The sequence below is a fragment of the Polypterus senegalus genome, chromosome 14 (genome assembly GCF_016835505.1).
Source record: "Polypterus senegalus isolate Bchr_013 chromosome 14, ASM1683550v1, whole genome shotgun sequence".
NCBI lineage: Eukaryota > Metazoa > Chordata > Cladistia > Polypteriformes > Polypteridae > Polypterus > Polypterus senegalus.
The window spans coordinates 54,031,345-54,053,245 of record NC_053167.1 but is presented as its reverse complement, the minus strand read 5'-3'; the positions used below and the strand labels follow the sequence as shown (position 1 = coordinate 54,053,245).

Below are 21,901 nucleotides of genomic sequence, written 5' to 3'. Positions count from 1 at the left end.
CCCGAGATCATTTTATATACTGTATTATTGTTATTAATGGCCCGGGTATATGAAGCACTGGTAACACAATAAACTACAGATCCCATAATGCAGCGCTTCAGCTGCCTTGCCGAACACTTACCGCGTAATCAAGTCTACCTTATGATGCTGCAAGTTATTGCGAAGCTAGCTCACACGATGCTGAAGAGAAAAGTTGATTCTGAAAATAGAGCCTTTAAAAACCGATGGGAGGCTGAGTATATGTTTACTGAACCCGTGTGCATTTGTGGAGTGTCTGTAATTACAGAATTTAATCTAAGACGGCACTATGAGACAAAACATCAGGGTAACCTGAATGCAATGCAGAAGATACAGAAAGCAGAATAATTAAATAAGAATCTGACACTTCAGCGGACGCTTTACCCGTGCACAATCACAAAGTGATTTCAAGTGAAGCTGCTTTTATGGGAGACACAAATGCACCAGTGCAATTTGCCCCACTTTCCCTGTTGCCAAGTAATGTTAAACCAAGTCATCACTACGGTGTTCCCAACACGCACTTTGCTGATAAACTGAGCGCACTGAGTTTGCACGGCGCTTTGGTGACTTTGAAGAACAAAAAGTCCGTCTACATGCGCTCGAACCTTGTGCATGTTTGGTAGCACATATCTGTGTGAGAAGCTCTTCTCAGTGATAAAGACTAACAAAACAGCACACAGGAGTCGCCTCACTGATGAGCACCTGCAATCCATCCTGAGAATCTCCACAACACAGAACCTCACACCAAACAGAAACGAACTTGTTGCCAAAAAGATGCCAGGCGTCCAGCTCTAAAATGACATATGAGCAAAGACAACTGAATGATTTGATTTGTTATTGCTGAAAGGAACACATTTTATTTATATTTCTAGGTTTTGTTATGCAGCATGTTCATATTTGAATTTGTATAATTTTGACAGGATATATTTTTATGGAGAGCAAAATCTTTTGGGATATTTAAAATCTAAGTTTATTTTTATATAAAATTACATAAGAGTAAAGAAATTTGAATGTTTGTTCTTTTAACGCTTACTTTATTTCTAACTTGTATAATTTAGACAGGATATATTTTTATGGAGAGCAAAATATTATAAGTTGTTTAAGGTTTGAGTTGATTTATTCAGAATAATATTCCTGTCTGTTTTACCATTCCTACCAAAGATATTTCTGTCGACTAAATAAAAATTCCTTCTATTTAAAATTTAAATAGAACTTGAACAAATACGATAGTTCATAATATCCACGCAGACTTGCACGTAAGAGCGGAGTCATCCGTTTTAACAAGCAGCGTATTGCACTGATCTGAAATAGCTGTGTGTGTATATATGTAGATATGTATGTATATGTATATATATGTTTATATATGTGTGTGTGTGTGTGTGTGTGTGTATATATATATATATATATATATATATATATATATGTATGTATTTGTGTGTATATATATGTGTATATGTATAGATATTTATATATATATGTTTATGTGTGTGTGTGTATATATATATATATATATATATATATATATATATATATATATATATATATATGACAACAACACTCATCACTCACAACAGTGACAAAACAATTACATTGACAATCATGTTACGTTATTTTCAAAATGTTTCCTTTTCTTTTCATTGCTTCTTTAACACACTACTTCTCTCCAAGCAGGTATTATGCTAGTATATATATATATATATATATATATATATATATATATATATATATATATATATATATATATATATATATATATATATATATATATATATAAACACAGGTTTTAAAATCAAAATTTAAAATATTTTTGTTATATAACATGAATGAATATCAAAGTGTATTACTCACTACAGATACATGTTTGCTTTCAAAAATATAATGCTTCCTAATAATTATTATTTAAATACTTGTATCCTTACCCATGTCCATTAACTGCTGCTGAAGCATTGACCTGCCTCCTGGCAAGCTATTAGACCTGTTAAGTACAGCACTGCCTATCACACCCTTTGGCATAGTGGAACCAAAGTCCATCCCTGAACGAATCATGGATGTTGGTCCAACAGAACCCACTGGGCTTGTGTTTGATCGAGATATGCCCCATTCGGTAGAGTTTCCCATTGGAGACTGTTGTGAAGCACCAATTACTCTACTTGCCATTCCTAAATTAAAAAAACAAAACAAAAAAAAAAAAAAACAGTTAAAAGTTGTTGAGAGTTAAAAGTGTTTAGACAATGGAAATAGATTTCCACTATGTTAAAGTTTAATCCAAAAGCAAACAGCACTTGATAGAGTGTATAATAAAACCCTCCTTTACTTTTCACCTCTGGAAGGCTTTGGAGTACACTCCTATCTGAGACTAACAAGTCAAACTACAAGGAAAAAAGAATTTAGGGAGAAGTGAAGTGTGTACTGGATTAAATATATTTATAAAAGTGCTAAATTAATTTTCTTTTAATTAGCAGATATCAAATTTAGGGTTTCAAAGGAAAATAATCCTGAGGCTGCTCCATTTATAAAATTTAGGACAAAAAAATGTCAAACTGGCAAAACTCACCAATAATATATATATTGTCACAGGTGGCTGGGTGCGGTCGGCAATCAGCCGCCTATTTAAGGAGCCGCCACCCTGCAATCAAGGCTGGAGTCGGGTGAGGAGGAAGACGAGGTCATGGCAGAGGAGGCGAGGAGAGGCCCGAGTGATTTGTGTGTGGAGACAGTGGCTAGTGAGAGCCTGGACTTTGGGGAGACTGGGGGTTTGGTGGTGCACTTGACATTTGTAAATAACTGTAAATAAACGTGTGGTGATGGCTGAAACGGTGTCCACCTGTGTGTGTCTGGGCCGCCCTATTTCACTCTATATATATATATATATATATATATATATATATATATATATATATATATATATATATACATACATACACACACACAATTTTCCCCTCAAGGCTTAATAAAGTATATCAAAAATTATATATTGAAAAGAATAGTATATAATTACCAGTATTTGTCAAATCAAGGGCAATTTGTAGAAATCAATAATTTAAGATTTACTGTTACTGTTCTTATGTGAAATTCCTCAGGGCTCTTTCTAAGTCCCATCTTATTTGAAAGAGATTTATTACCATTGGGGGAAAAATCTTTCATCAGTTTGGTATTGAGTTTGATATCTATGCTGATTACTTCCTGCTTTATTTATTGCTTAGTGCTTATTCCTGTGCTGATGTTTTTTGTAAATTTTTTAAATGAACAGTAGGTTTGGTTTAGTGCCAAATTTCTGCACTTAAATATAAAAACAACTTAGATGATGTGTACTAGACCTAAAATTAATCTTAACTCCATATATTTAACTTCAGAAAATTTAGAAAATAGTACCTTTAATGACAGCATCTATTTGCCAAATTTGGATGTTGTGGCTGATTCTGAACTGTTACTCCAAACCCATATAAAAGCTTTTTGAAAATCTAATTTTCATCACTGGACAAACTTGCATATTCAATTATGTTTGTACTATGCTGCTGTCGAGGCTCTTATTCATGCTTTTTATTTTTTTCACAACTGGATTACTGCAAAGCCCTTTACAGTGGGGATCCGAAACATGTGATAGACACACTTCATATGGTGCACAATTTAGCAGCTTTTGTATAGACACACACAAATACAGCAGAGTATTAATCAGGTACCATTACATCCAGAATGATTTACCACTGAACAATGGGTACTATTAAAAAATATACATCTGTATATTTTATATATTGCATATATAAGAATGTCTGTCTGTATTTCCTGCTGTATTATGCACATCTTGTCAGGATCATCCGATTACTACCTATTAAATGTTAGGCCATTCAGTCTCTAGTATTTAGCCCCACTGGCTTCTGACTCAAGCTAACATATGGTTTTCTACTGTGCTGAGGTATTCCAATTCACATTTTAAAAGAAGTGTGTATTAGAAATACATTAATTTATGAAACTCACTTAAACCAATTCGTGGTCATGTGTGGCCAAAATATATACCAGAAGCAGCAAGTGCTTGGCAGAAATCCATGCATTGGTCACCAGTCCATTCCATGGCGCACAGCCATGTATACCCTTATTCAACCATGTATTACAACAGTTAATTCAAAGTGAGCACATATACAGAATGACAGCCAAAACCAAAGCAATTGGATATCAAGTTACTTATAGTAATTCAGTGGCAGAGGAGTCAAAAATGGACAGTAATCAAACCCAGATGTGCAACTAGTTTAACGTGTGGTACACTCGATCACCAATACTCCTACCAGGCCAAACCTGAAGATTTGTATTGGGAAAACATGCAGATCAAAGCAAGAGAAAAATTAGTTAGTGTCATTTAATACATTAAAATTATGTGACAACATACATTTGTCATCTGTGGTGTCTGTCAGGCAACAGCAACTTTATGCTCCTGAAATGGTATATATCTATAATTTTGTATTAGAATAACGAATTAATAATGAAAACCCTGACACACATACTTGTTACAAGACGGTAACTCCTTGACCACCTTCCAAAGTCAGATATATACCTTGATTTTATATACTGCATATTAAAAAAAAAAGCATACTGAGTGCAAATACTGGCCATATTCACTCTTTTGGAATATTAAGCAAGATGGTCACCATTGTAATTAGAGATGGCATTTTGTTGAATTTAAAATATGACAACAAATCTGCCTTAGTAACTATTCACAGCACCCTGTAGGCCCCAGCTATGTGAGTATAAATAGTTTACTATGATTAATACTTTAATCTGAAGTATACTCATAGTCACATTGTAGAGGAAATTACTTTTTGCTTTCTCAAAATCAACTGCAAGTAAAAATAACAACTGACATATACAGATTAAAATCTGACAAAAAATATGTTGGATCTTCCAGTAGATATGCCATCTTAAATAATATGATACATATTTAAATCATGAAAAGGAAAGCAGTTAATGGCAATGTCAGCGCAAATCTTTTCCCTTAGTGAAACCTGGTTTTAAATAAAAAAAGGCCATATCTTTAGATTATATTCTTCTAATAGTTTTAGATGTGTTCATAAATCATACATTAGAGGCCAAAAAGCTGGACCTGCATGGATAGCTTGGATAGTTCCAAAAGGAATAGCTGTTATTGCACCACTTGGAATCCTAATACAGGACATTGGGACTAATCAAGCATTTTTTTAACTCGATTCCAGACTTCATAGTGTTTGTTATAGATTCTTAGCCAAGACTGCCAAAATAAGAGATTAAGGCATCAATGTATTAACAAGTTACGGTATTAATTATGATATACAAATTTTACTGGGTGACTATTATCTATACAGTCATGAAAATAAATAACCTTTCAGTTTTTTTCCTCTTTGAGAAAAATATACAATTTAAAAGAAGAAAAGATACCCATGGTACAAGATAAGCTCTCCTGGTTCCCCATCATGCGTGTACTTTCTATAGTTTCCTGTTTCACCATCATGGAGCACGGTGCACTAAACTTCCCTGGAGAATCTGCTCCCATCATCTGTTTTCCATCCAAAGACACAGCTCTCTGAAAGGGTGCTCGCAAACCAGGGACTGAGCCAGGGCTACGCAATCCTAAAAAAAGAGAAAAAACATCATTAAGTTTCAGAAGTTTACATCTTTAGTTCCTTTTTATAATGGTGCCCTGAAAGATTTAACAGCTCTCATCTTAATCTAATTTCAGACAAACACTATGGGAATGGAGTTTTCAAAATGCTTAATTAACCCTTACTACCAATGCACTGTAACTTCAGACAATCCCTATCCCCAGAAATGCAAAGTTTAAAAAAATAAATAAATAAATAAATAAATTAAACACTTGCTAAGATCCACCTAGCCATCCAATCCAATAACCTGATTATTCAATTTTGGAATTCTAAGTCTGTGTGGCAGTTTTTGGTACACAGGAGGAAGATAAGGGAAGATGGGGAATAATGTGAGAAAGACACCGGACAATCAGTGCACAATTACAAACAAAATTACACTCATCTACAATATGAAAACTTTGTCACTGATTACAGTGATACAATGGGCTAATTTTTGCTAAGTATACTTTTGTGTGGTAAAAGGGGGTGGGGGAGATTATGAGCAAACTCCAAACAGACAATCTTGGGTGCTACTTTGATAGAAACACATGTAGGTGTTAGGATTATAGGGTACAACATAAAAAAAATAATTTGATTTGGCCACATCCCACAGCCTACCAATGACAACTCTAATTGGTTGAGGTTTGGAGATTCAAAATTCATATCAGAAGATTCAACAGCAGAGGACCAAAGTAATGCTTTCATCTAAATTGAAGGTTAAAAATGTCAACAATGTGGGTAGTGACATAATTCACATATTTTACAACTCTGTGATGGTAACTATGATTTTCAACACAATAGTTTGCCTGCCTGGTAATATCACTTCAAGTGATGTCCACTGACAACCTAAATATTACTAGAATTACCAGAGCCTACGAAAGATCCATCCCACCTTAAATTGCTTCGCACCTCTCCATCAGCATCTTAATTGTCCTGTAAATGTGTTGATAAGCAGCAAACAGCAAGAACTATCACATCCCCACCTGCGCACAGTTTACTCAGGTTAAGTCTGTTTACCTGCGTGTCAGTTGCTTGGAGTTATATAGAGTGAGAAGTCAAGCAAAATTACACCTTTTATAAATACTATATCATTATTTGGAACACATGCATTTCATGTGTGTTCCGTGTCTACAACAATCTATGTACAGAAGGCACATCGTTAAAACAGTAACGTTTTTCATGTTTTAGTAATTGACAAAATGTAGACATGAAGTGTATAATGAGTTAAGCCGGATTTCCAAATATCAAATAAACACTTTCACAAAAGGTACAAATATAATAGAACAAGTGCACTTCTATTCAAGAATATAACTGCAGAAAAAGAACCCGTGTTAGGGTGCGACACTGACACGCCTTTACTATGACCCCTTCAGTGGCTCAAAGGTATCAAATGTTGGCTGGTAATTAAAACTTCACGGGTTCAATCCTGGACGATTCCGTTTTGAGAAGTGAGCTGCTCTTATTCTTACTATTTTAGAATAAAAACATACATTTGATTTCAGTCTGTAACAGCCGGTCTAAATGTATGATACTCGTAAAGGTTAGCTTTGTTTTTTTTTTATTCAGTTTTATTCTCTCAGTCGCATTCACGATCCTAACCCCAATTTGACACTGCTGTTTTCACATAAAGACACACTATAGCTCTGCAATATACTTGTGAATTTATGCTGTAGGAAGCAAGTAAATAAACCAAGGTAAATAAGTAAACAACATTCGATTTGGCTCTTATATACAAAGTACAGCGACAGCAGCTTCCACCTTCAGTTATAGACTCTCCACTCTAGTGTTTAGATCTGGATGGTGCATGTGCCCAAAACATTAACATTTATATGTTACTTACATCTTGTCTGAACAAGGGGCCTGAGTTACCTCGAAAGCTTGCATATTGTAATCTTTTTAGTTAGCCAATAAAAGGGGTCATTTTGCTTGACTTTTCACTATGTTACTTACATAAAAGCCAGATCGAATGTTATTCACTACACGGCTGTTTTCAAATAAAGACGCACTATAACAGAGGTGAACTCTGATCGGAGAAAGAGAACAGAACAGAAGGCCCCGCAAGAAGCGTCCACTCACATATAAGAACAACGCAGCTGCACCAGGCGTAAAGGCGAAAGATGGCACTATTTGGATAAGAACAAAGTCCAGCGTCATCCTGCCAATCACCTGTCCTTCAAAGAAACAGCACAGCTTACAGAGCTCGACAACGTATCATGCAAACTCATGTTTGTGATTATGTTGTGTGATGGTCTTTACATAAGAAGCATTTATATGTTACTTATATAAAAGCTTGATCGAATGTTACTTATCTTAATTTATTTACTTATCTTCCTACAGCATAAAGTCACAAGTATACCGCAGAGCTTCCTCTGTTTCATCGTCAAGGGCATGCTCACAAATCACATGTGTAATGTAATGAAAAATACCTGCTGACACTTTAGTACATGAGCAGTGATACAAGAATGCAGTTAAGACTTTTTTTGGGCACATACACCACACTAGTGTTTAGATCTGGACGGTGTAGCTTTGGTGAGCTCTGTAAGCCGTGCTGTTTCTTTCAAGGGCAGGATGACGCCGGACTTCGTCCTGTATCCAAACGGTGCCATCTTTCGCCTTAATGCCTGGTGCAGCTGCGTTGTTCTTACATGTGAGTGGACGCTTCTTGTGGGGAGGGCTTCTGTTCTCTTTCTCCTATCTGAGTTTACCTCTGTTATAGCGCGTCCTTATTTGAAAACAGCAATCAGATCGGGGTGAGCGTGAACGCGACTGAGAGAATAAAACTGAATAAAAAAATGCAAACTTTGACAAGCACTATAAACTTACAGCGGCTGTTACAGACGCAAATGAAATGTATGTATTTATTGTATAATATTAACAATAATAGCAGCCCTCTACTCAATATGGTAAACTTGAGAAGCTGTCGGCATCAAACCCAGAAGCTCTTAATTGGGAGTCAGCAGCTCTTAGCATTGCAATATGCAAGATGTCGCATCAACCGCCTACCGTAACCTGCTTTCTTTTTTCTTCAGTTATATCTTTGAATAAAAGCACACTTGTTTTGTTATACTTGTACTTTTTGTGAAAGTGTTTGTTTCATATATGTATTTCAGCCTTCACACCTTATACATTTCATTTCTACATTTTTTTCAATTATTACTAAAACATGAAAAAAGTTTCTGTTTTAACTACGTTTTACATAGATTATTGTTGACATGGAACACACATGAAATGTATGTATTCCAAATGAAGATGTACTATTTTACCCTATAAAGCTCCAGCACTTCACTTGAAGATAAACACTGAGCACTGACAAACTTCTTAGCAAAATGTACTGCATTAGTGGGCGGGGGGATGGGATACCAGGCTGCTTGCTGCTTATCGACACATTTACAGGACAAAAGACTCTGACGGAGAGGTGAGAATGGATTTAAGGTGGAACGGATTTATGAGCTTTCTTGTAGGCTCTGGTAATTCTAGTGTTAAAAGGGCAGACTTGGTTATGGGACACACTCTAGACCCCCTGGAGGTAGCAGCAGAGAGAGAATTAAAGCAAAACTAAGTGTCATTATAAACAATACTGCACACCAAATATTTTCAGAAGAAGTGTATCAAAAAATGCTACTGGGGACCCCTTCATACCAACGGCAATATGTCTGTATAATGCCTCACTGTGACTGCCAAGTCAGAAGCTTTCTTTCTTTTAAATCATTTGATGTGTGTTCAGGCTACGGTGTGTTTGTAGGTGTGTTTATATATTTAACTATCCATTTATTTATTTAAATTGATTCTGCAAAAAAACATATTTCCAAATGAAGTTCTATCTAACAAGTTTGAGAAGAGTGAAATTCAAAATGCATCGAATACTTAGGAAGGCATTGTAGGATATTTCAAAGGTTTTTTTGGAAATACTATTTGGAAGATGTGATGTAAATGTTTTACTTGAAACTATTTGTAGTGCTTTGTGTTTCACAAAACAAAAAAAAAATCTCAACAGTAATAAAACCAATAATCATTAATGATAACAGTAACATTTATAGGAAAGCAAAATTATTTTTTTTTAATTTAAGGTTTATCAAGCTTCTTTGGCAAGATTATGACTTTTACCGTCACCATTATTTGTTAAAGTGAAGTATAGATTTACCTTTATAATAACCCTTTAGTAAACACACTGACACATACAAATCTGCTATGGACTTAAGAACTTAATTTAAATAGCTTTACTTTCTCTGTTATCAATTTGGGAATTTGGACCATTGTCAATTTAATCATCTTTAATCCATGAAAGAACACTCAAATTGAATGTTCCTGAAGGAAAAATAAATTATGACGCATCTGAAAGTAATAACAAGGCTAAAATCAAATCAAAAGGTTGTCAAAATAAAGCTTAAACAAAGGTCTTACCTGCATCCCCATCATCAGAGCAGGGCACAGGTTTATTCATCCCATCAATGCCACTACTGACACTACTCACTGCTTCTGGGAATAAGCCAGAACCGCTGAAACCGCCAAGGATAGTTTCCAATGTGTTCATGTCTGGACTCAGCTGCCAGATGTGAATAGATGACAAATCAATTTAAATGACAATTTAGTTAAAAAAAAAGGAAAAAACAAACAAGTACTGCAATAAAAACAATCAAGATATTTTAAATGCACTATAACTTTGATACGCAATGTTGACTGCACAAAAAATATCTCTTTTAGGGTAACAGGACATGTTTGGTTTATTGATAATTATAAGGACACTGGTTGTAGACAAAGAGAAAGGGTTGATTCAAATTTTCATTACAATGGTGTGACTAGACAATAAGAATTAGAATCACCTACCAAAAAAATCAAATAAAGGAAATGCTTGCAGAGTGTTACCTCTTCAGAGGGCTCCGTTTTAATCTTGTGCTCATTATTTTCAGGAGTTGAAGACAATATGCCAGAACTGCTACATGGCCCCTGTGGGGTCTTCCCATCTAGATCTTCAAGCTTAGGCTTAGTATCCTTTGAGTCATCTTTGTCCAGCAAGTAACGCAGTAATGCATGGTTCTTCTCCTTCTTAGGACTCTGCTGCTCTTGTTTAATGTCGACCCCACTAGTAGGTGCTCCAAGTTCAGGTCCACCATCCTGACCTACCACATCTTTGCCTGTTGCTTCAAGTGTGATTTTAGCCACTTCATCAGGAGAGTTACCATTCTGAAGAAGTTTATGGAGGATTTTGTGCTTCTCTTGTAGGGAGGCTGAATGATGAGAGCCATGAGAAGTTGAAGTAACACATCCTTGTGGCTGAACAGATGAAGAAGAAGAGACCCCCGTTGATGGGCTGGTTACACAAGTTATAGTGTCCTTGGGAATTGAATCAAGAGCATTTGGAGTCGTACTGCCAGCAGACATTCCCCCACCAGTGGCAATGTTCATTTCATCCGAGGGTGATGTTAGCAACTGAAGCAATTTCTTGTGTCCTTTACTATCTGGCATTCTCCGCTGTGATTCTGCAGTGGTGCCACTTCCTACATCACCAATATCTTTGCTGCAGTGGTGAGCAGCCTGGCTATCTGGGCGATCAGTATTGGCCTCTGGAGGAAGACCATGGTGAGAATGAGGATGATGGTGGGACTGAGTCTGAGGTGGAAGGTGATGATGAGATGGATCTCCACCACTACCATAAATCACTGCAGGGCTTTTGGAATCCATGTGACCTGGCTTGCATGCCTGCTGTATTGGGTTGATACCAGTAGAGCTCTCTGGCTTCTGACTTGGTGAAGAAAGAGCTGATGGTAAAGGATTTCCAACACCTTCACTAATAGCTTGTAAAGCATTAAGGGAACTACTGGAGAAATTGCTGCCTCCAGTAGGACAACTGCTACCACCAGAACCCATTGGAGAGTGCATGCCTATCAAGAGAGAGAGAAAGTCAATTCAAGCAATAAAAAAGTAAAATTAGTATTAAATGTTTGACTATATGTTTATACAAAAATTAAACAATACATTATTTTTTCACAAATATGGAATATATTCATTTGCCATGAGAAAATGTGTAATAAAACAGTGTTTTTTATTAATTAAAAAAAATACCTTGACTGTCCTCATGTTTTATAATGGAAGCCATGATGCACAGAGCACCACTGTAAAATAAAAGCCTAAATACTTACTGAATATGTCCAGTTTGAAGCAGTAAACATTTCAGTATAAGAACATGGGTCTTCCATGTTTTCACTGCATATTTGTGACTACTAAAGGGATTTGGAAATACGAATTTTATTGCATATTCCTGGTACTATTTTTCTTGAGGTAATGATGCATTTTCTTTTTGCTAATTTGATAGTAGTGACTTTGCAAGAAGAGTTTTCACATAAATACAAAAATACAACAACACACTATTAAGCACATGGCCGGATATGTTAAGTGTGATTTGGTCTTTAAAGAGTAAACCACACCCCTGGGGTGAAAGGTTGCTGAAGAAGAAAAGCGCTGAGATATCGGGCACATCTGGTCGTCTTTTAAAATGGCTAAATCTCATAATATTGTTTATTTTTTTTAATTGAAATTTACATGATTAAGTTATTTTACATTGTGTGTAAAATCAAAATGTTAACTAATGCATGATAACTTTATTCTCTTGAAAAATGAAAGTATTCTATAAGTTCTCAAGATTTTCTTTTACAGTGGTGCTCCATGGCTTCTATTATAAAACTCCAGTACGTGTATGCATTATTTAAAATTGTTGTGTGGTAAATGCATATATACCATGTTTGTGAATAAATATCTCTGACTTTAAAAACACCAAATTCATACTTTTTTACTTCAGATTGTAAAAGAATTAAATATTAAAGACATTAAATTTCTGTATAAAAAAAGGCATTTTCTCAAGTGTTAAGTAAATTATCAAAGGACTATTAGTGACAGCAACACATACAAGGAAAGGAAGTTGAGGGGGAAAATGTCCACTGCCTGCAAAAATCACAGCAATTCCTGATTAATAACTGAACATACCTACTGGAGAGAACTGTCCTCCCATTTTTGGGCTTCCACGATTTCTGGGCGAGGCTATCAAATTCTGTTGGGATGTGCACATTCCTGGGCTACCATGAGTAGGACTACTCATCCCCAAACCATAGCTTGTTGCTTGATAGGGTGATGCCTGTTGCTGCATGCTGGGAACTGGGTGATTCATCTGACTCACCGACATCATTCCACCGGCCACACCGTATCTGGAGCTCATTGAACAGGGTTCATTCATACCATAACCTCTTCCTATGTTCATACTTTGAGCAGAATTGGACATATTCATTGATCCCACAGGGTTAGCATTTCCCATTGACTGTGGCCTTATATTAGGCATCATAGGACTCTGATTAGGTCGATATACATTCTGCTCCCTGAAAACAGATGGTAATAAAGCATTTAAAAGGAAACCTATAAGGTACTTAAAATATAAAAAAACCTACATGACACAAAAGTTATTTAGTGACAAATATACAGTCACACACACAAACACACTCACCGGCCACTGTATAAGGTATAACTGTTCAACTGCTTTTAAGCGCAAATATCTAATCAGCCAATCATGTGGCTGTAACACAATGCATTTAAGCATGTAGACCTTATCAAGGCAACCTGCTGAAGTTCAAACAGAGCATCAGAATGGGGAAGAAAGGTGATATAAATGACTCTGAACGCTGGACGGTTGTTGGTGCCAGACGGCCTGGTCTGACCTACACACACACACACTCTGAGGTTCCTTTTAAACTAACTAAGCCCTAGAGACCACATACCAGGAAAGGAGAGGGAAAAAAATTTTTTGAACTTGATCAAAGAATTTCCACCTTCCAGATAACTGTTTTTTCACTCAAATTTAAAATCTTTCTTTTCTATTGAAAGAATAAATATTTCAGTGCACATACAGTAATGATGATTTGTTTATTATGCTCCAACAAAGAAAGTCTGCAACCATATTGTAAGACTAATCAAATTACACTGTTCTATGCACATTTGAAATAACAGAGAGCTAAGTTATAAATAAAATTATAAAGGTGCTATAAATAGAAGGTTGACTTTTCAGGTTTTAATGTACCTTTGAAGAAAATGTGTAGATATAAAACACTGATGTTCATTATTCATGTGGCTCCGATACAACTTGCTTTTGGTTTGTGCTGTCACTAGTGTCCCATCTGACAAAGAGAATCGATACAGTGGTGTCTCTGCATGACCATGATGAAAAGCTGAATGAAAAACAACAATAATTATTATAAATGGCCATAAACAGACCATTAGAACAACTTAATATGCAAACAGGAACTTCACCGTCATGGTAATGTCGTTTGTGAGACCAAGGCTGGCCCTCACTGTGATGGATGAACATCTGGATACATCTTCTAAGTAAGTCCTCACAGCCAGGTTTCATTGAGGCACGCAGAGAGTTGGTATCTATTTGAATGAGTTTTCCTGTGTAGTGGTAAAAGGATAATATACAAGCAATTTACAAATTCTTTTGTTTTATCTATGAAACTGTATTCCAAGAATTAGAAAACTCAAACCTATATTACTGCCATATTCTATGTTGCAATTCAACTCTGGAAAGGCTATTGCAAAGCCAGGTCAAACATTTATTTCAGAATTATCATTAATGAAGAAAAGCTCTCTGATAAATGGATATCTTAAAATATAATTTTGGAAATGCTTAAAATCAAAAATGATTTTGGTTTTGCAATTCAGATGTGATACATGAAATGAAACCTGAAAGGCTATTCATACCCGACATGTCATGGCGTGTAATGAAACTTTCAGTCCTCTCCACAGATGTAACTCTTCTGGCCACACATATCATGCAGGACTGCAGATCTATCAAATAAAATTGTAGGAAAAAACAATTATTCACAAAGACTTTCATGATATCAGGCCTAAATTCCACAAAAAAACCAAGTAAGCAGGAGTTTGTTCACTGTAACCTTTTAAACAATGAGGCCAATTTACATCTCATGTCTAATCAATGTCAGTGTCATCTCCAGGCAGAGGAGTAGCTTCAGTGACAGACTTTTGTCACTGTCTTGCTCCACTGACAGACTGAGGAGATCGTTCCTCCCCGACACTATGCGACTCTTCAATTCCACCCCGGGGAGTAAATGCTAACATTACTCAAAGCTATTATCTGCTTTTACATGCATTTTTATTACTATTTAATTTAATATTGGTTTTTTTTATCAGTATACTGCTGCTGGATTATGTGAATTTCTCCTTGGGATTAATAAAGTATCTATCTAATTTATCCCACTGGACAACCCCAGGGACACATTTATAAGTCAGTAAAGTCCCAAAAGCAGAAATGTGCTTTGAATGAACAGTTGTAGGACTAAACTTCTATGGCACAATCTACACCTCTGATGCCTCATTAGGTGACTATGTGACACAACACCAAAAAGCTATAACACAGAATAGATCAGCAGTGAAGAAAATCCGTTGACATAAAAGGCTGCTGCAGCCCACAAAATTTACTCATTGGAAAAAAAAAAAACACCAAAAAAAAAAAAAACAAAACATTGTCTCTTAAGCTTCAATGAGATCTTAATCACAACAAATACCCATGACTCATTTCAAGAATGAATAGCTGCTGCTCTGAACCTTACTTATGAAGTATGAAATGCTTTCAGGCAAGTCAAAACTAGGAAAAGTGTAGAAAATCTGTCTCTCTCTCTCTCTCTCTATATATATATATATATATATATATATATATATATATATATATATATATATATATATATATATATATATATATATATATATATATATATATATGTATGTATGTGTGTGTGTGTGTGCCTTGACTGACTTGATTGAGATTTGGTGATGTAGAAATTGCACTTTTTTTTTATTATGTCTTGGTACCTAGTGGCACATTTGAAGGTACTGTGTTCCCACAGTGGTGACAGCAATCGCGAGGAGAAATGAAGCATGTCACTTTATGAAAATAAGGTCCATCTGCAGAAGCAAAGGTGCTGCCAGGTGCTGTGAATGTGACCATAGTCAGTTTAATGCAACTGATCTAATAAAAGAAAGGTTTTTAACATATATTGCATTTACAGATCCACAGAAGACGCCATCGCCGTAGCTCTCCACTCTGTGCTGAGTTATCTAGAGCAGCAGCAGAACTACGCCCGGATGCTCTTTGTGGATTACAGCTCATCTTTTAATACAATCATTCCTGATATTCTTATCACCAAACTGGTCACTCTTGGCCTCCCCCCTCTCATGTGTGTCTGGATGAAAGACTTTCTTACTAACCAGCTCCAGACTGTGAGACTCGGCTCCCACCACTCCTCCATTCACACACTGAACACCGGTACACTACAAGGCTGTGTGCCCCCTTCTGTACTGTCTCTACACCCACAACTGCAGTCCAGCCCACAATAACAACCTAATCGTCAAGTTTGCTGACGACACCACAGTGGTACGGCAGCTGCACCATGGCAGACAGGGAGAGGCATCAGAGAGTAGTAAAGGCAGCACAGAAGGTCAGCGGCTGCCCTCTTCCCTCCCTGATGGACATTTATACCTCCCGATGCCTCAGCAGAGCAAAAAACAACATCAAGGACAGCTCCCACCCTGACTCTGATCTGTCTGACCTACTGCCTTCAGGGAGGCGCTACAGGTGCATCACAACAAGGACAAACAGACTCAAGAACAGTTTATTCCTAAAAGCCATAACCATTCTAAACTCACACACGCACTGACTATACAGTCTAACTCCTCCAACCCCTGGACTTTCTTCTATCCATCAACTGTGCAATATCCAATACCTAAATGGTACTGATAATAACTGTGCAATATCTGTATACAGGGGGTCCTCGGGTTACAACATTTCAACATACAACGTTTTGAGTTTACAACACTCACTCCCATAAAAACTTAAAAAAATTGAGACATGAGAAGGAATAAAGGTAAGAATTTTTTTACACTCATTTTTTCTGTTACTACAGTACAGTGTACAGTACAGTATATTTATGTCCTTTTCTTTTTTCCTCGGGCTTAGATTTTGTGTTTTTATGTTCCAGATTATGATTTTGCAAATGTGTTAAGATAGGTAAGTGACTTAGGCTAGGGTGTGTTTTGAGTTACACCAAAATTAGGGTTACATCACTGTTGTAGGAACAGAACTTTGTCGTAACCCGAGGACCCCCTGTACTATACAATATCATTACTCTCAGGGTCCAACATCCACTACTCACTGCACAGGATCATCATTATTATGCAATATTTAAATTATCTGCTTACTGCGGTACATGTTGTATGTAGTTCATCATATTTTTACTTCTTCTTTTCTGTCTAGTGCTTTAAATGTTCAATTCATTGCATGCGGTATGTAAATAACAGCTTGTAATCATCTTTTGTAATAAGTTGAACTAAACATGATTAAACCATTAAGCCACATTAATAAGATTTTAAAAAGTTACAATAATAAATACTAGAATACTGTATTCGTCTTATGTCTGGTGGTAAACATGAAAAATTCTTGAGCGAACAAAGTATAAACCCGCATGTGAAGCCGAGTTTAGTAGGCTTGCTACTGTTAGAACACTCTAGACGAGAAAGCTCACCAGTCCTAACCACTTATTTCTTCCAAAAAAAACATCAAGTTGAGTTTTAAAAGTCCCTCACGTCTTACTGTCTACCACACTACTTGGTAGCTTATTCCAAGTGTCTATCGTTCTTCGTGTAAAGAAAAACTTCCTGTTTGTGCGAAATGTACCCTTAACAAGTTTCCAACTGTGTCCCAGTGTTCTTGATGAACGCATTTTAAAATAACAGTCTTTTGCTTAAACTGTATAGGCTCAGCTCTTTTAATCTTTCCTCATATTTCAACCCCTGTACCCCTGGAATCAGCCTAGTCGCTCTCCTCTGGACCTTTTCTAGCGCTGCTATGTCCTTTTTGTAGCCTGGAGACCAAAACTGTACACAGTACTCAAGATGAGGCCTCACTAGTACATTATGAAGGTTGAACATAATCTTCTTGGACTTGTACTCCACACATCATGTTTTATAACCTAACATTCTGTTTGCCTTCTTAATGGCTTCTTAACACTGTCGGGAAGTCGATAGCTTAAGAGTCCACTATGACTCCTAAATCCTTCTCTTAAGGTGTACTCTCGATTTTCCAACTGCCCATTGTGTATTCAAACCTAACATTTTTATTTCCTATGTGTAATACTTTACATTTATTGACATTAAATTTTAAATCTGCCACAAATATGCCCAAGCCTGTATGCTATCCAAGTCCTTCTGTAATGGTATAATGGATTCCAAATTATCAGCTAATCCACCCATCTTGGTATCATCTGCACTCTTAACCACAGCCTGTTACTTATATTCCTATCTATATTATATATATATATAAATATATAAATAAAAAATAGCAGTGGCCCTAGCACTAACCCCTGTGGAACACCACTCTTAACATCGGCCAGATCTGAAGAGGTTCCTCATACCATCACTCTCTGCTTCCTGTGTCTGAGCCAATTCTGCACCCATCTAAAAACAACACCCTGAACTACCACTTCTTTTAATTTGATGCCCAAACTCTCATGTGGCACCTTCACAAATGCTTTTTGAAAGTCAAGATAAATAATATCACATGCTCCACTTTGATAATTTCCTTTTGTTGCCTCGTCATAAAATTCCAGCATGTTAGTAAACACGACCTCCCTCTTCTGAACCCATGCTGACTGTTCAGAATAACTCCTGTCCTTGCCAGGTGTTGCTCAATCTTATCCTTAATAATTCCTTCCATTAATATTTCTGTGATGCATGTTAAGCTGTTGTATGATACATATGTAGTGCACATTGCAAGGTTAGGATTTGCGGATTGCATTTATTTCACTTCCCATCGTTTTTCATTTTGTAACTTTATTTGGGGTTTATTTCAGTTGTGACTGGTTCTAATATTAAGTTCTTCACTTTCACCATGTTAAACTGTTGTTTCCATACACAAGAACCACTTCAATTTGATTATTGCTTTTGATCTAAACCCTCCAAAAATCTAATGGTATAAGATTAAAGATCAAAGCATTATATTAAAATCAGAATGAAGCTATCATTTTCAAAGAATGTGGTAGATGGTGAAATTATACAGTGGGGGAAATAAATATGCAATCCCATGCTGAATTTGCTCACTTACAAAGAAATGAACAGTCTCTAATTTCTATGGTAGTTTAAATGGAGAGAGACAGAACATCAACCAAAAAGCCAGAAAAAAAAAAAAAATTACATTAAAGTTATAAAATTAATTCCATATCATTAACAGAAATCAGTATTTGAACTCCTACACCCCAGCCAGAACTCTGGCACCCACAGATGGGCACACAGATTACAATCAATCAGTCGATCAATTACATATACTCCTGATCTCAACTCATTATGTGTATAAAGCACACCTGTCCACAGAATCAATTTCTTCTATTTCAACCACTCCACTACCATGCACAAGACCATACAGCTGTCAAAGGACGTCAGGGACACGATTGTATACCTGCACAAGGCTGGACTGGGCTACAAGACCATCAGCAAGAAGTTTGGCGAGAAGGTGACAATTATTCAGAAATGGAAGTGTTTGGTGTAGTCCGTTATGGGAGATGGATGTCTGAAGCGGAGCTCCGTTAGCAGCAGCTTTATTTTTTCTCTTAATTCTTATTATCTCAAGGTATCCTATATTTACCCAACCTGAGGAGTTTCTACTACAGTATATAAACATGAGCAACAAGAAAGAGGATCAGAATGAAACTAAAAAGAAATCTAAAGCTACATCCAAGTCTAAGTCCAAGTGTAAGGTACAGTCTTTCAGAAACTGACCTGGAACAGACAAGCGAAAGCACAGACTCCCCAGGACCCTGCTTCACTGCATCATCTCCTGTCGAGAGCGAAAATGGGACCGAATGTGCAAGCGATGCAGGCCACGATAGTTTGCCGATTCCAGAAAATCGCCTGAAACTGGAAATGGCCTTTAAGTCCGTACTTTCATCTACTTCTCACAAGCTGGAAGCATCAGTTGTAATGGGGATTGCCACTTCACCCGCGGAGCACAAAAGCCGAAACAAGCTTTCCGAACTGAAGGTAATGATCGCAAGAATGGCCACGGCCATAAATGAGCTCAAGAAAGACATTCAGAAAAATATAAAGAAAGAAAGTGAGAATACAAATGAGAAGCTGCGGCTGGAGATGCAGAGGCTGCGCCAGGAAAATAAAGACTTGGAAAAACATGTATATAATTGCTCTGATGCAGCTTTTAAAGGGATGCTGGGAAAAATTGAGGAAGACATTCAGGAAAATGTGTCCAAACTGAAAGCACTTGCTGATCAGCTGGAAGACATTAAGCAGACATTCACGACTCGAATTGAAACAACTGAACATTTGGCATCTACCGCTAATGGAAAAACTACAGCTGCAAATTCCGAATGCAAAAAACTCAGAGACAGACTTGCTGCTGTGGAAGATGGATACAGAAGAAATAATAATAATAAAACATTTTACTTATATAGCGCCTTTCCCATGCTCAAGGCACTTACAGAATATAAGAACGAACAGCAGGGTATACAGTATATAGCATAGTACAAACCAAATAAATAAATAAAGAAGATTAACACAGTAAATTCAGAGAAAGCCTAACAGACAACATAATTAATGGTCTAGCACACACACACAGGTTACATGAGCATCTTGACATAGAGTTAAACTGAGAGAAGGGGAATGAAGTAAAGTAGAGCTAAAAGCCCTCCTGAACAGATGAGTTTTAAGTTGTTTTTTTAAAATAATTCATGGAGTCAGCTGATCTGATTAATTTCGGTAGGTCATTCCAGAGTCTGGGGCTATACAGCTGAAGGCCCTGTCACCCATGGAGTGTAGATTAGTGTGGGGCACAACAAGATTGCCAGAATCAGAGGACCTTAGTGGCGGCAGGCACATAGTGATGGAGAAGGTCACTGATGTAGTTTGGCGCAAGGTTATTTAAGGCTTTGTAGGTTATTAGTAGGATTTTATATTCGATTCTGTAAGACACAGGGAGCCAGTGAAGACGGAGCAGGATGGGTGTGATGTGCTCGCTGCTGCTGGTTCGAGTAAGGACTCTTGCAGCTGAGTTTTGAATAAGCTGGAGCTGTGATATAAGATTAGAAGGGGCACCTGCCAGCAGCGAGTTACAATAATCTATGCGGGATGTGATAAAAGCATGGACAAGTTTCTCAGCATTAGAAAAGGAGAGGAAGGAGCGAACACAGGATATGTTACGGAGGTGAAAGTAAGAAAGTTTCTTAATGTGATTTATGTGGGGAGTAAGAAAGGGAGGAATCAAAAATGACACCAAGATTCTTTGCAGTAGAGGCAGGTCTGATGAGATCACCGCCAAGATTGACTGGGAAGGAGCTCATTTTATTAAGTTGCATTTTAGTCCCAATTTGCAGGAGTTCAGTTTTGTTGCAATTTAATTTTAAAGAGTTCTGCTCCATCCAGGTTTTAATTTCACTAAGGCAGGTTGTGAGCTGAGAAAGCTCTGATGAAGTTCCACTTTTAACATTGAAGTAGAGTTGAGTATCATCTGCATAAAAATGATAGCCCAGTCCATAGCTACGAATAATATGGCCAAGGGAAGCATATAAATACAGAAGAGAAAAGGGCCGAGGACAGAGCCCTGAGGAACTCCTTGTGTGACTGGCCGAGCTGGATCTGCTGTTGCCAAGACTAACAAACTCTTGCCTATCAGTCAGATAGGACTTGAACCACTGGAGGGCAGTGCCAGAGATACCCAGCATGTTCTCCATTCTGGACAGTAGAATGTCATGTCTGACAGTGTCAAATGCTGCACTGAGGTCTAATAGAATTAATATGCTGGTTTGTCCAGAGTCTGCTGCCATAAGCAAATCATTGGTTACCCGTAGCAGAGCAGTTTCACAGCTGTGCTGCACCCTGAAACCAGACTGAAAGGGTTCCATCAAATTATTAGAGGTTAAGTAATTGGTGAGCTGGGAGGCTACAACATGCTCAAGAGCTTTTGACAGGAAAGGTAAGTGGGAAATAGGCCGGAAATTGTTAAGATTGTCAGCATCAAGACCAGACTTTTTTAACATTGGGGTTACAGAAGCGATTTTAAAAGTGAGCGGCACAGAGCCAGTGTCAAGGGATGAGTTTATTATTGTTGTAACAGTCGGGATTATGGCATGAAGGCAGGATTTAAGTAGTGTGCTGGGGATGGGGTCCAGTACACAAGTAGTCAGGCCTCATCTTACAAAGCAGGTCATTAACAAAGCAGATGT

General features: G+C 37.1%; 1 protein-coding gene across 7 annotated transcripts in view; it reads right to left on the bottom strand.

Annotated features, from left to right (window-relative positions):
- ncoa3 (nuclear receptor coactivator 3) overlaps nt 1-21,901 on the bottom strand; it is a 273,711-nt gene that overhangs the window by 43,602 nt on the left and 208,208 nt on the right. For all 7 annotated transcript variants that reach the window (XM_039734693.1, XM_039734687.1, XM_039734686.1 and 4 more), the window contains 8 exons: nt 14,364-14,450; nt 13,914-14,054; nt 13,684-13,831; nt 12,603-12,988; nt 10,488-11,503; nt 10,026-10,167; nt 5,422-5,613; nt 1,938-2,177 (listed from right to left, as the gene is read on the bottom strand). In XM_039734693.1, the coding sequence (XP_039590627.1) occupies nt 1,938-2,177; nt 5,422-5,613; nt 10,026-10,167; nt 10,488-11,503; nt 12,603-12,988; nt 13,684-13,831; nt 13,914-14,054; nt 14,364-14,450 (2,352 nt within the window). The remainder of the gene's footprint in view (nt 1-1,937; nt 2,178-5,421; nt 5,614-10,025; nt 10,168-10,487; nt 11,504-12,602; nt 12,989-13,683; nt 13,832-13,913; nt 14,055-14,363; nt 14,451-21,901) is intronic.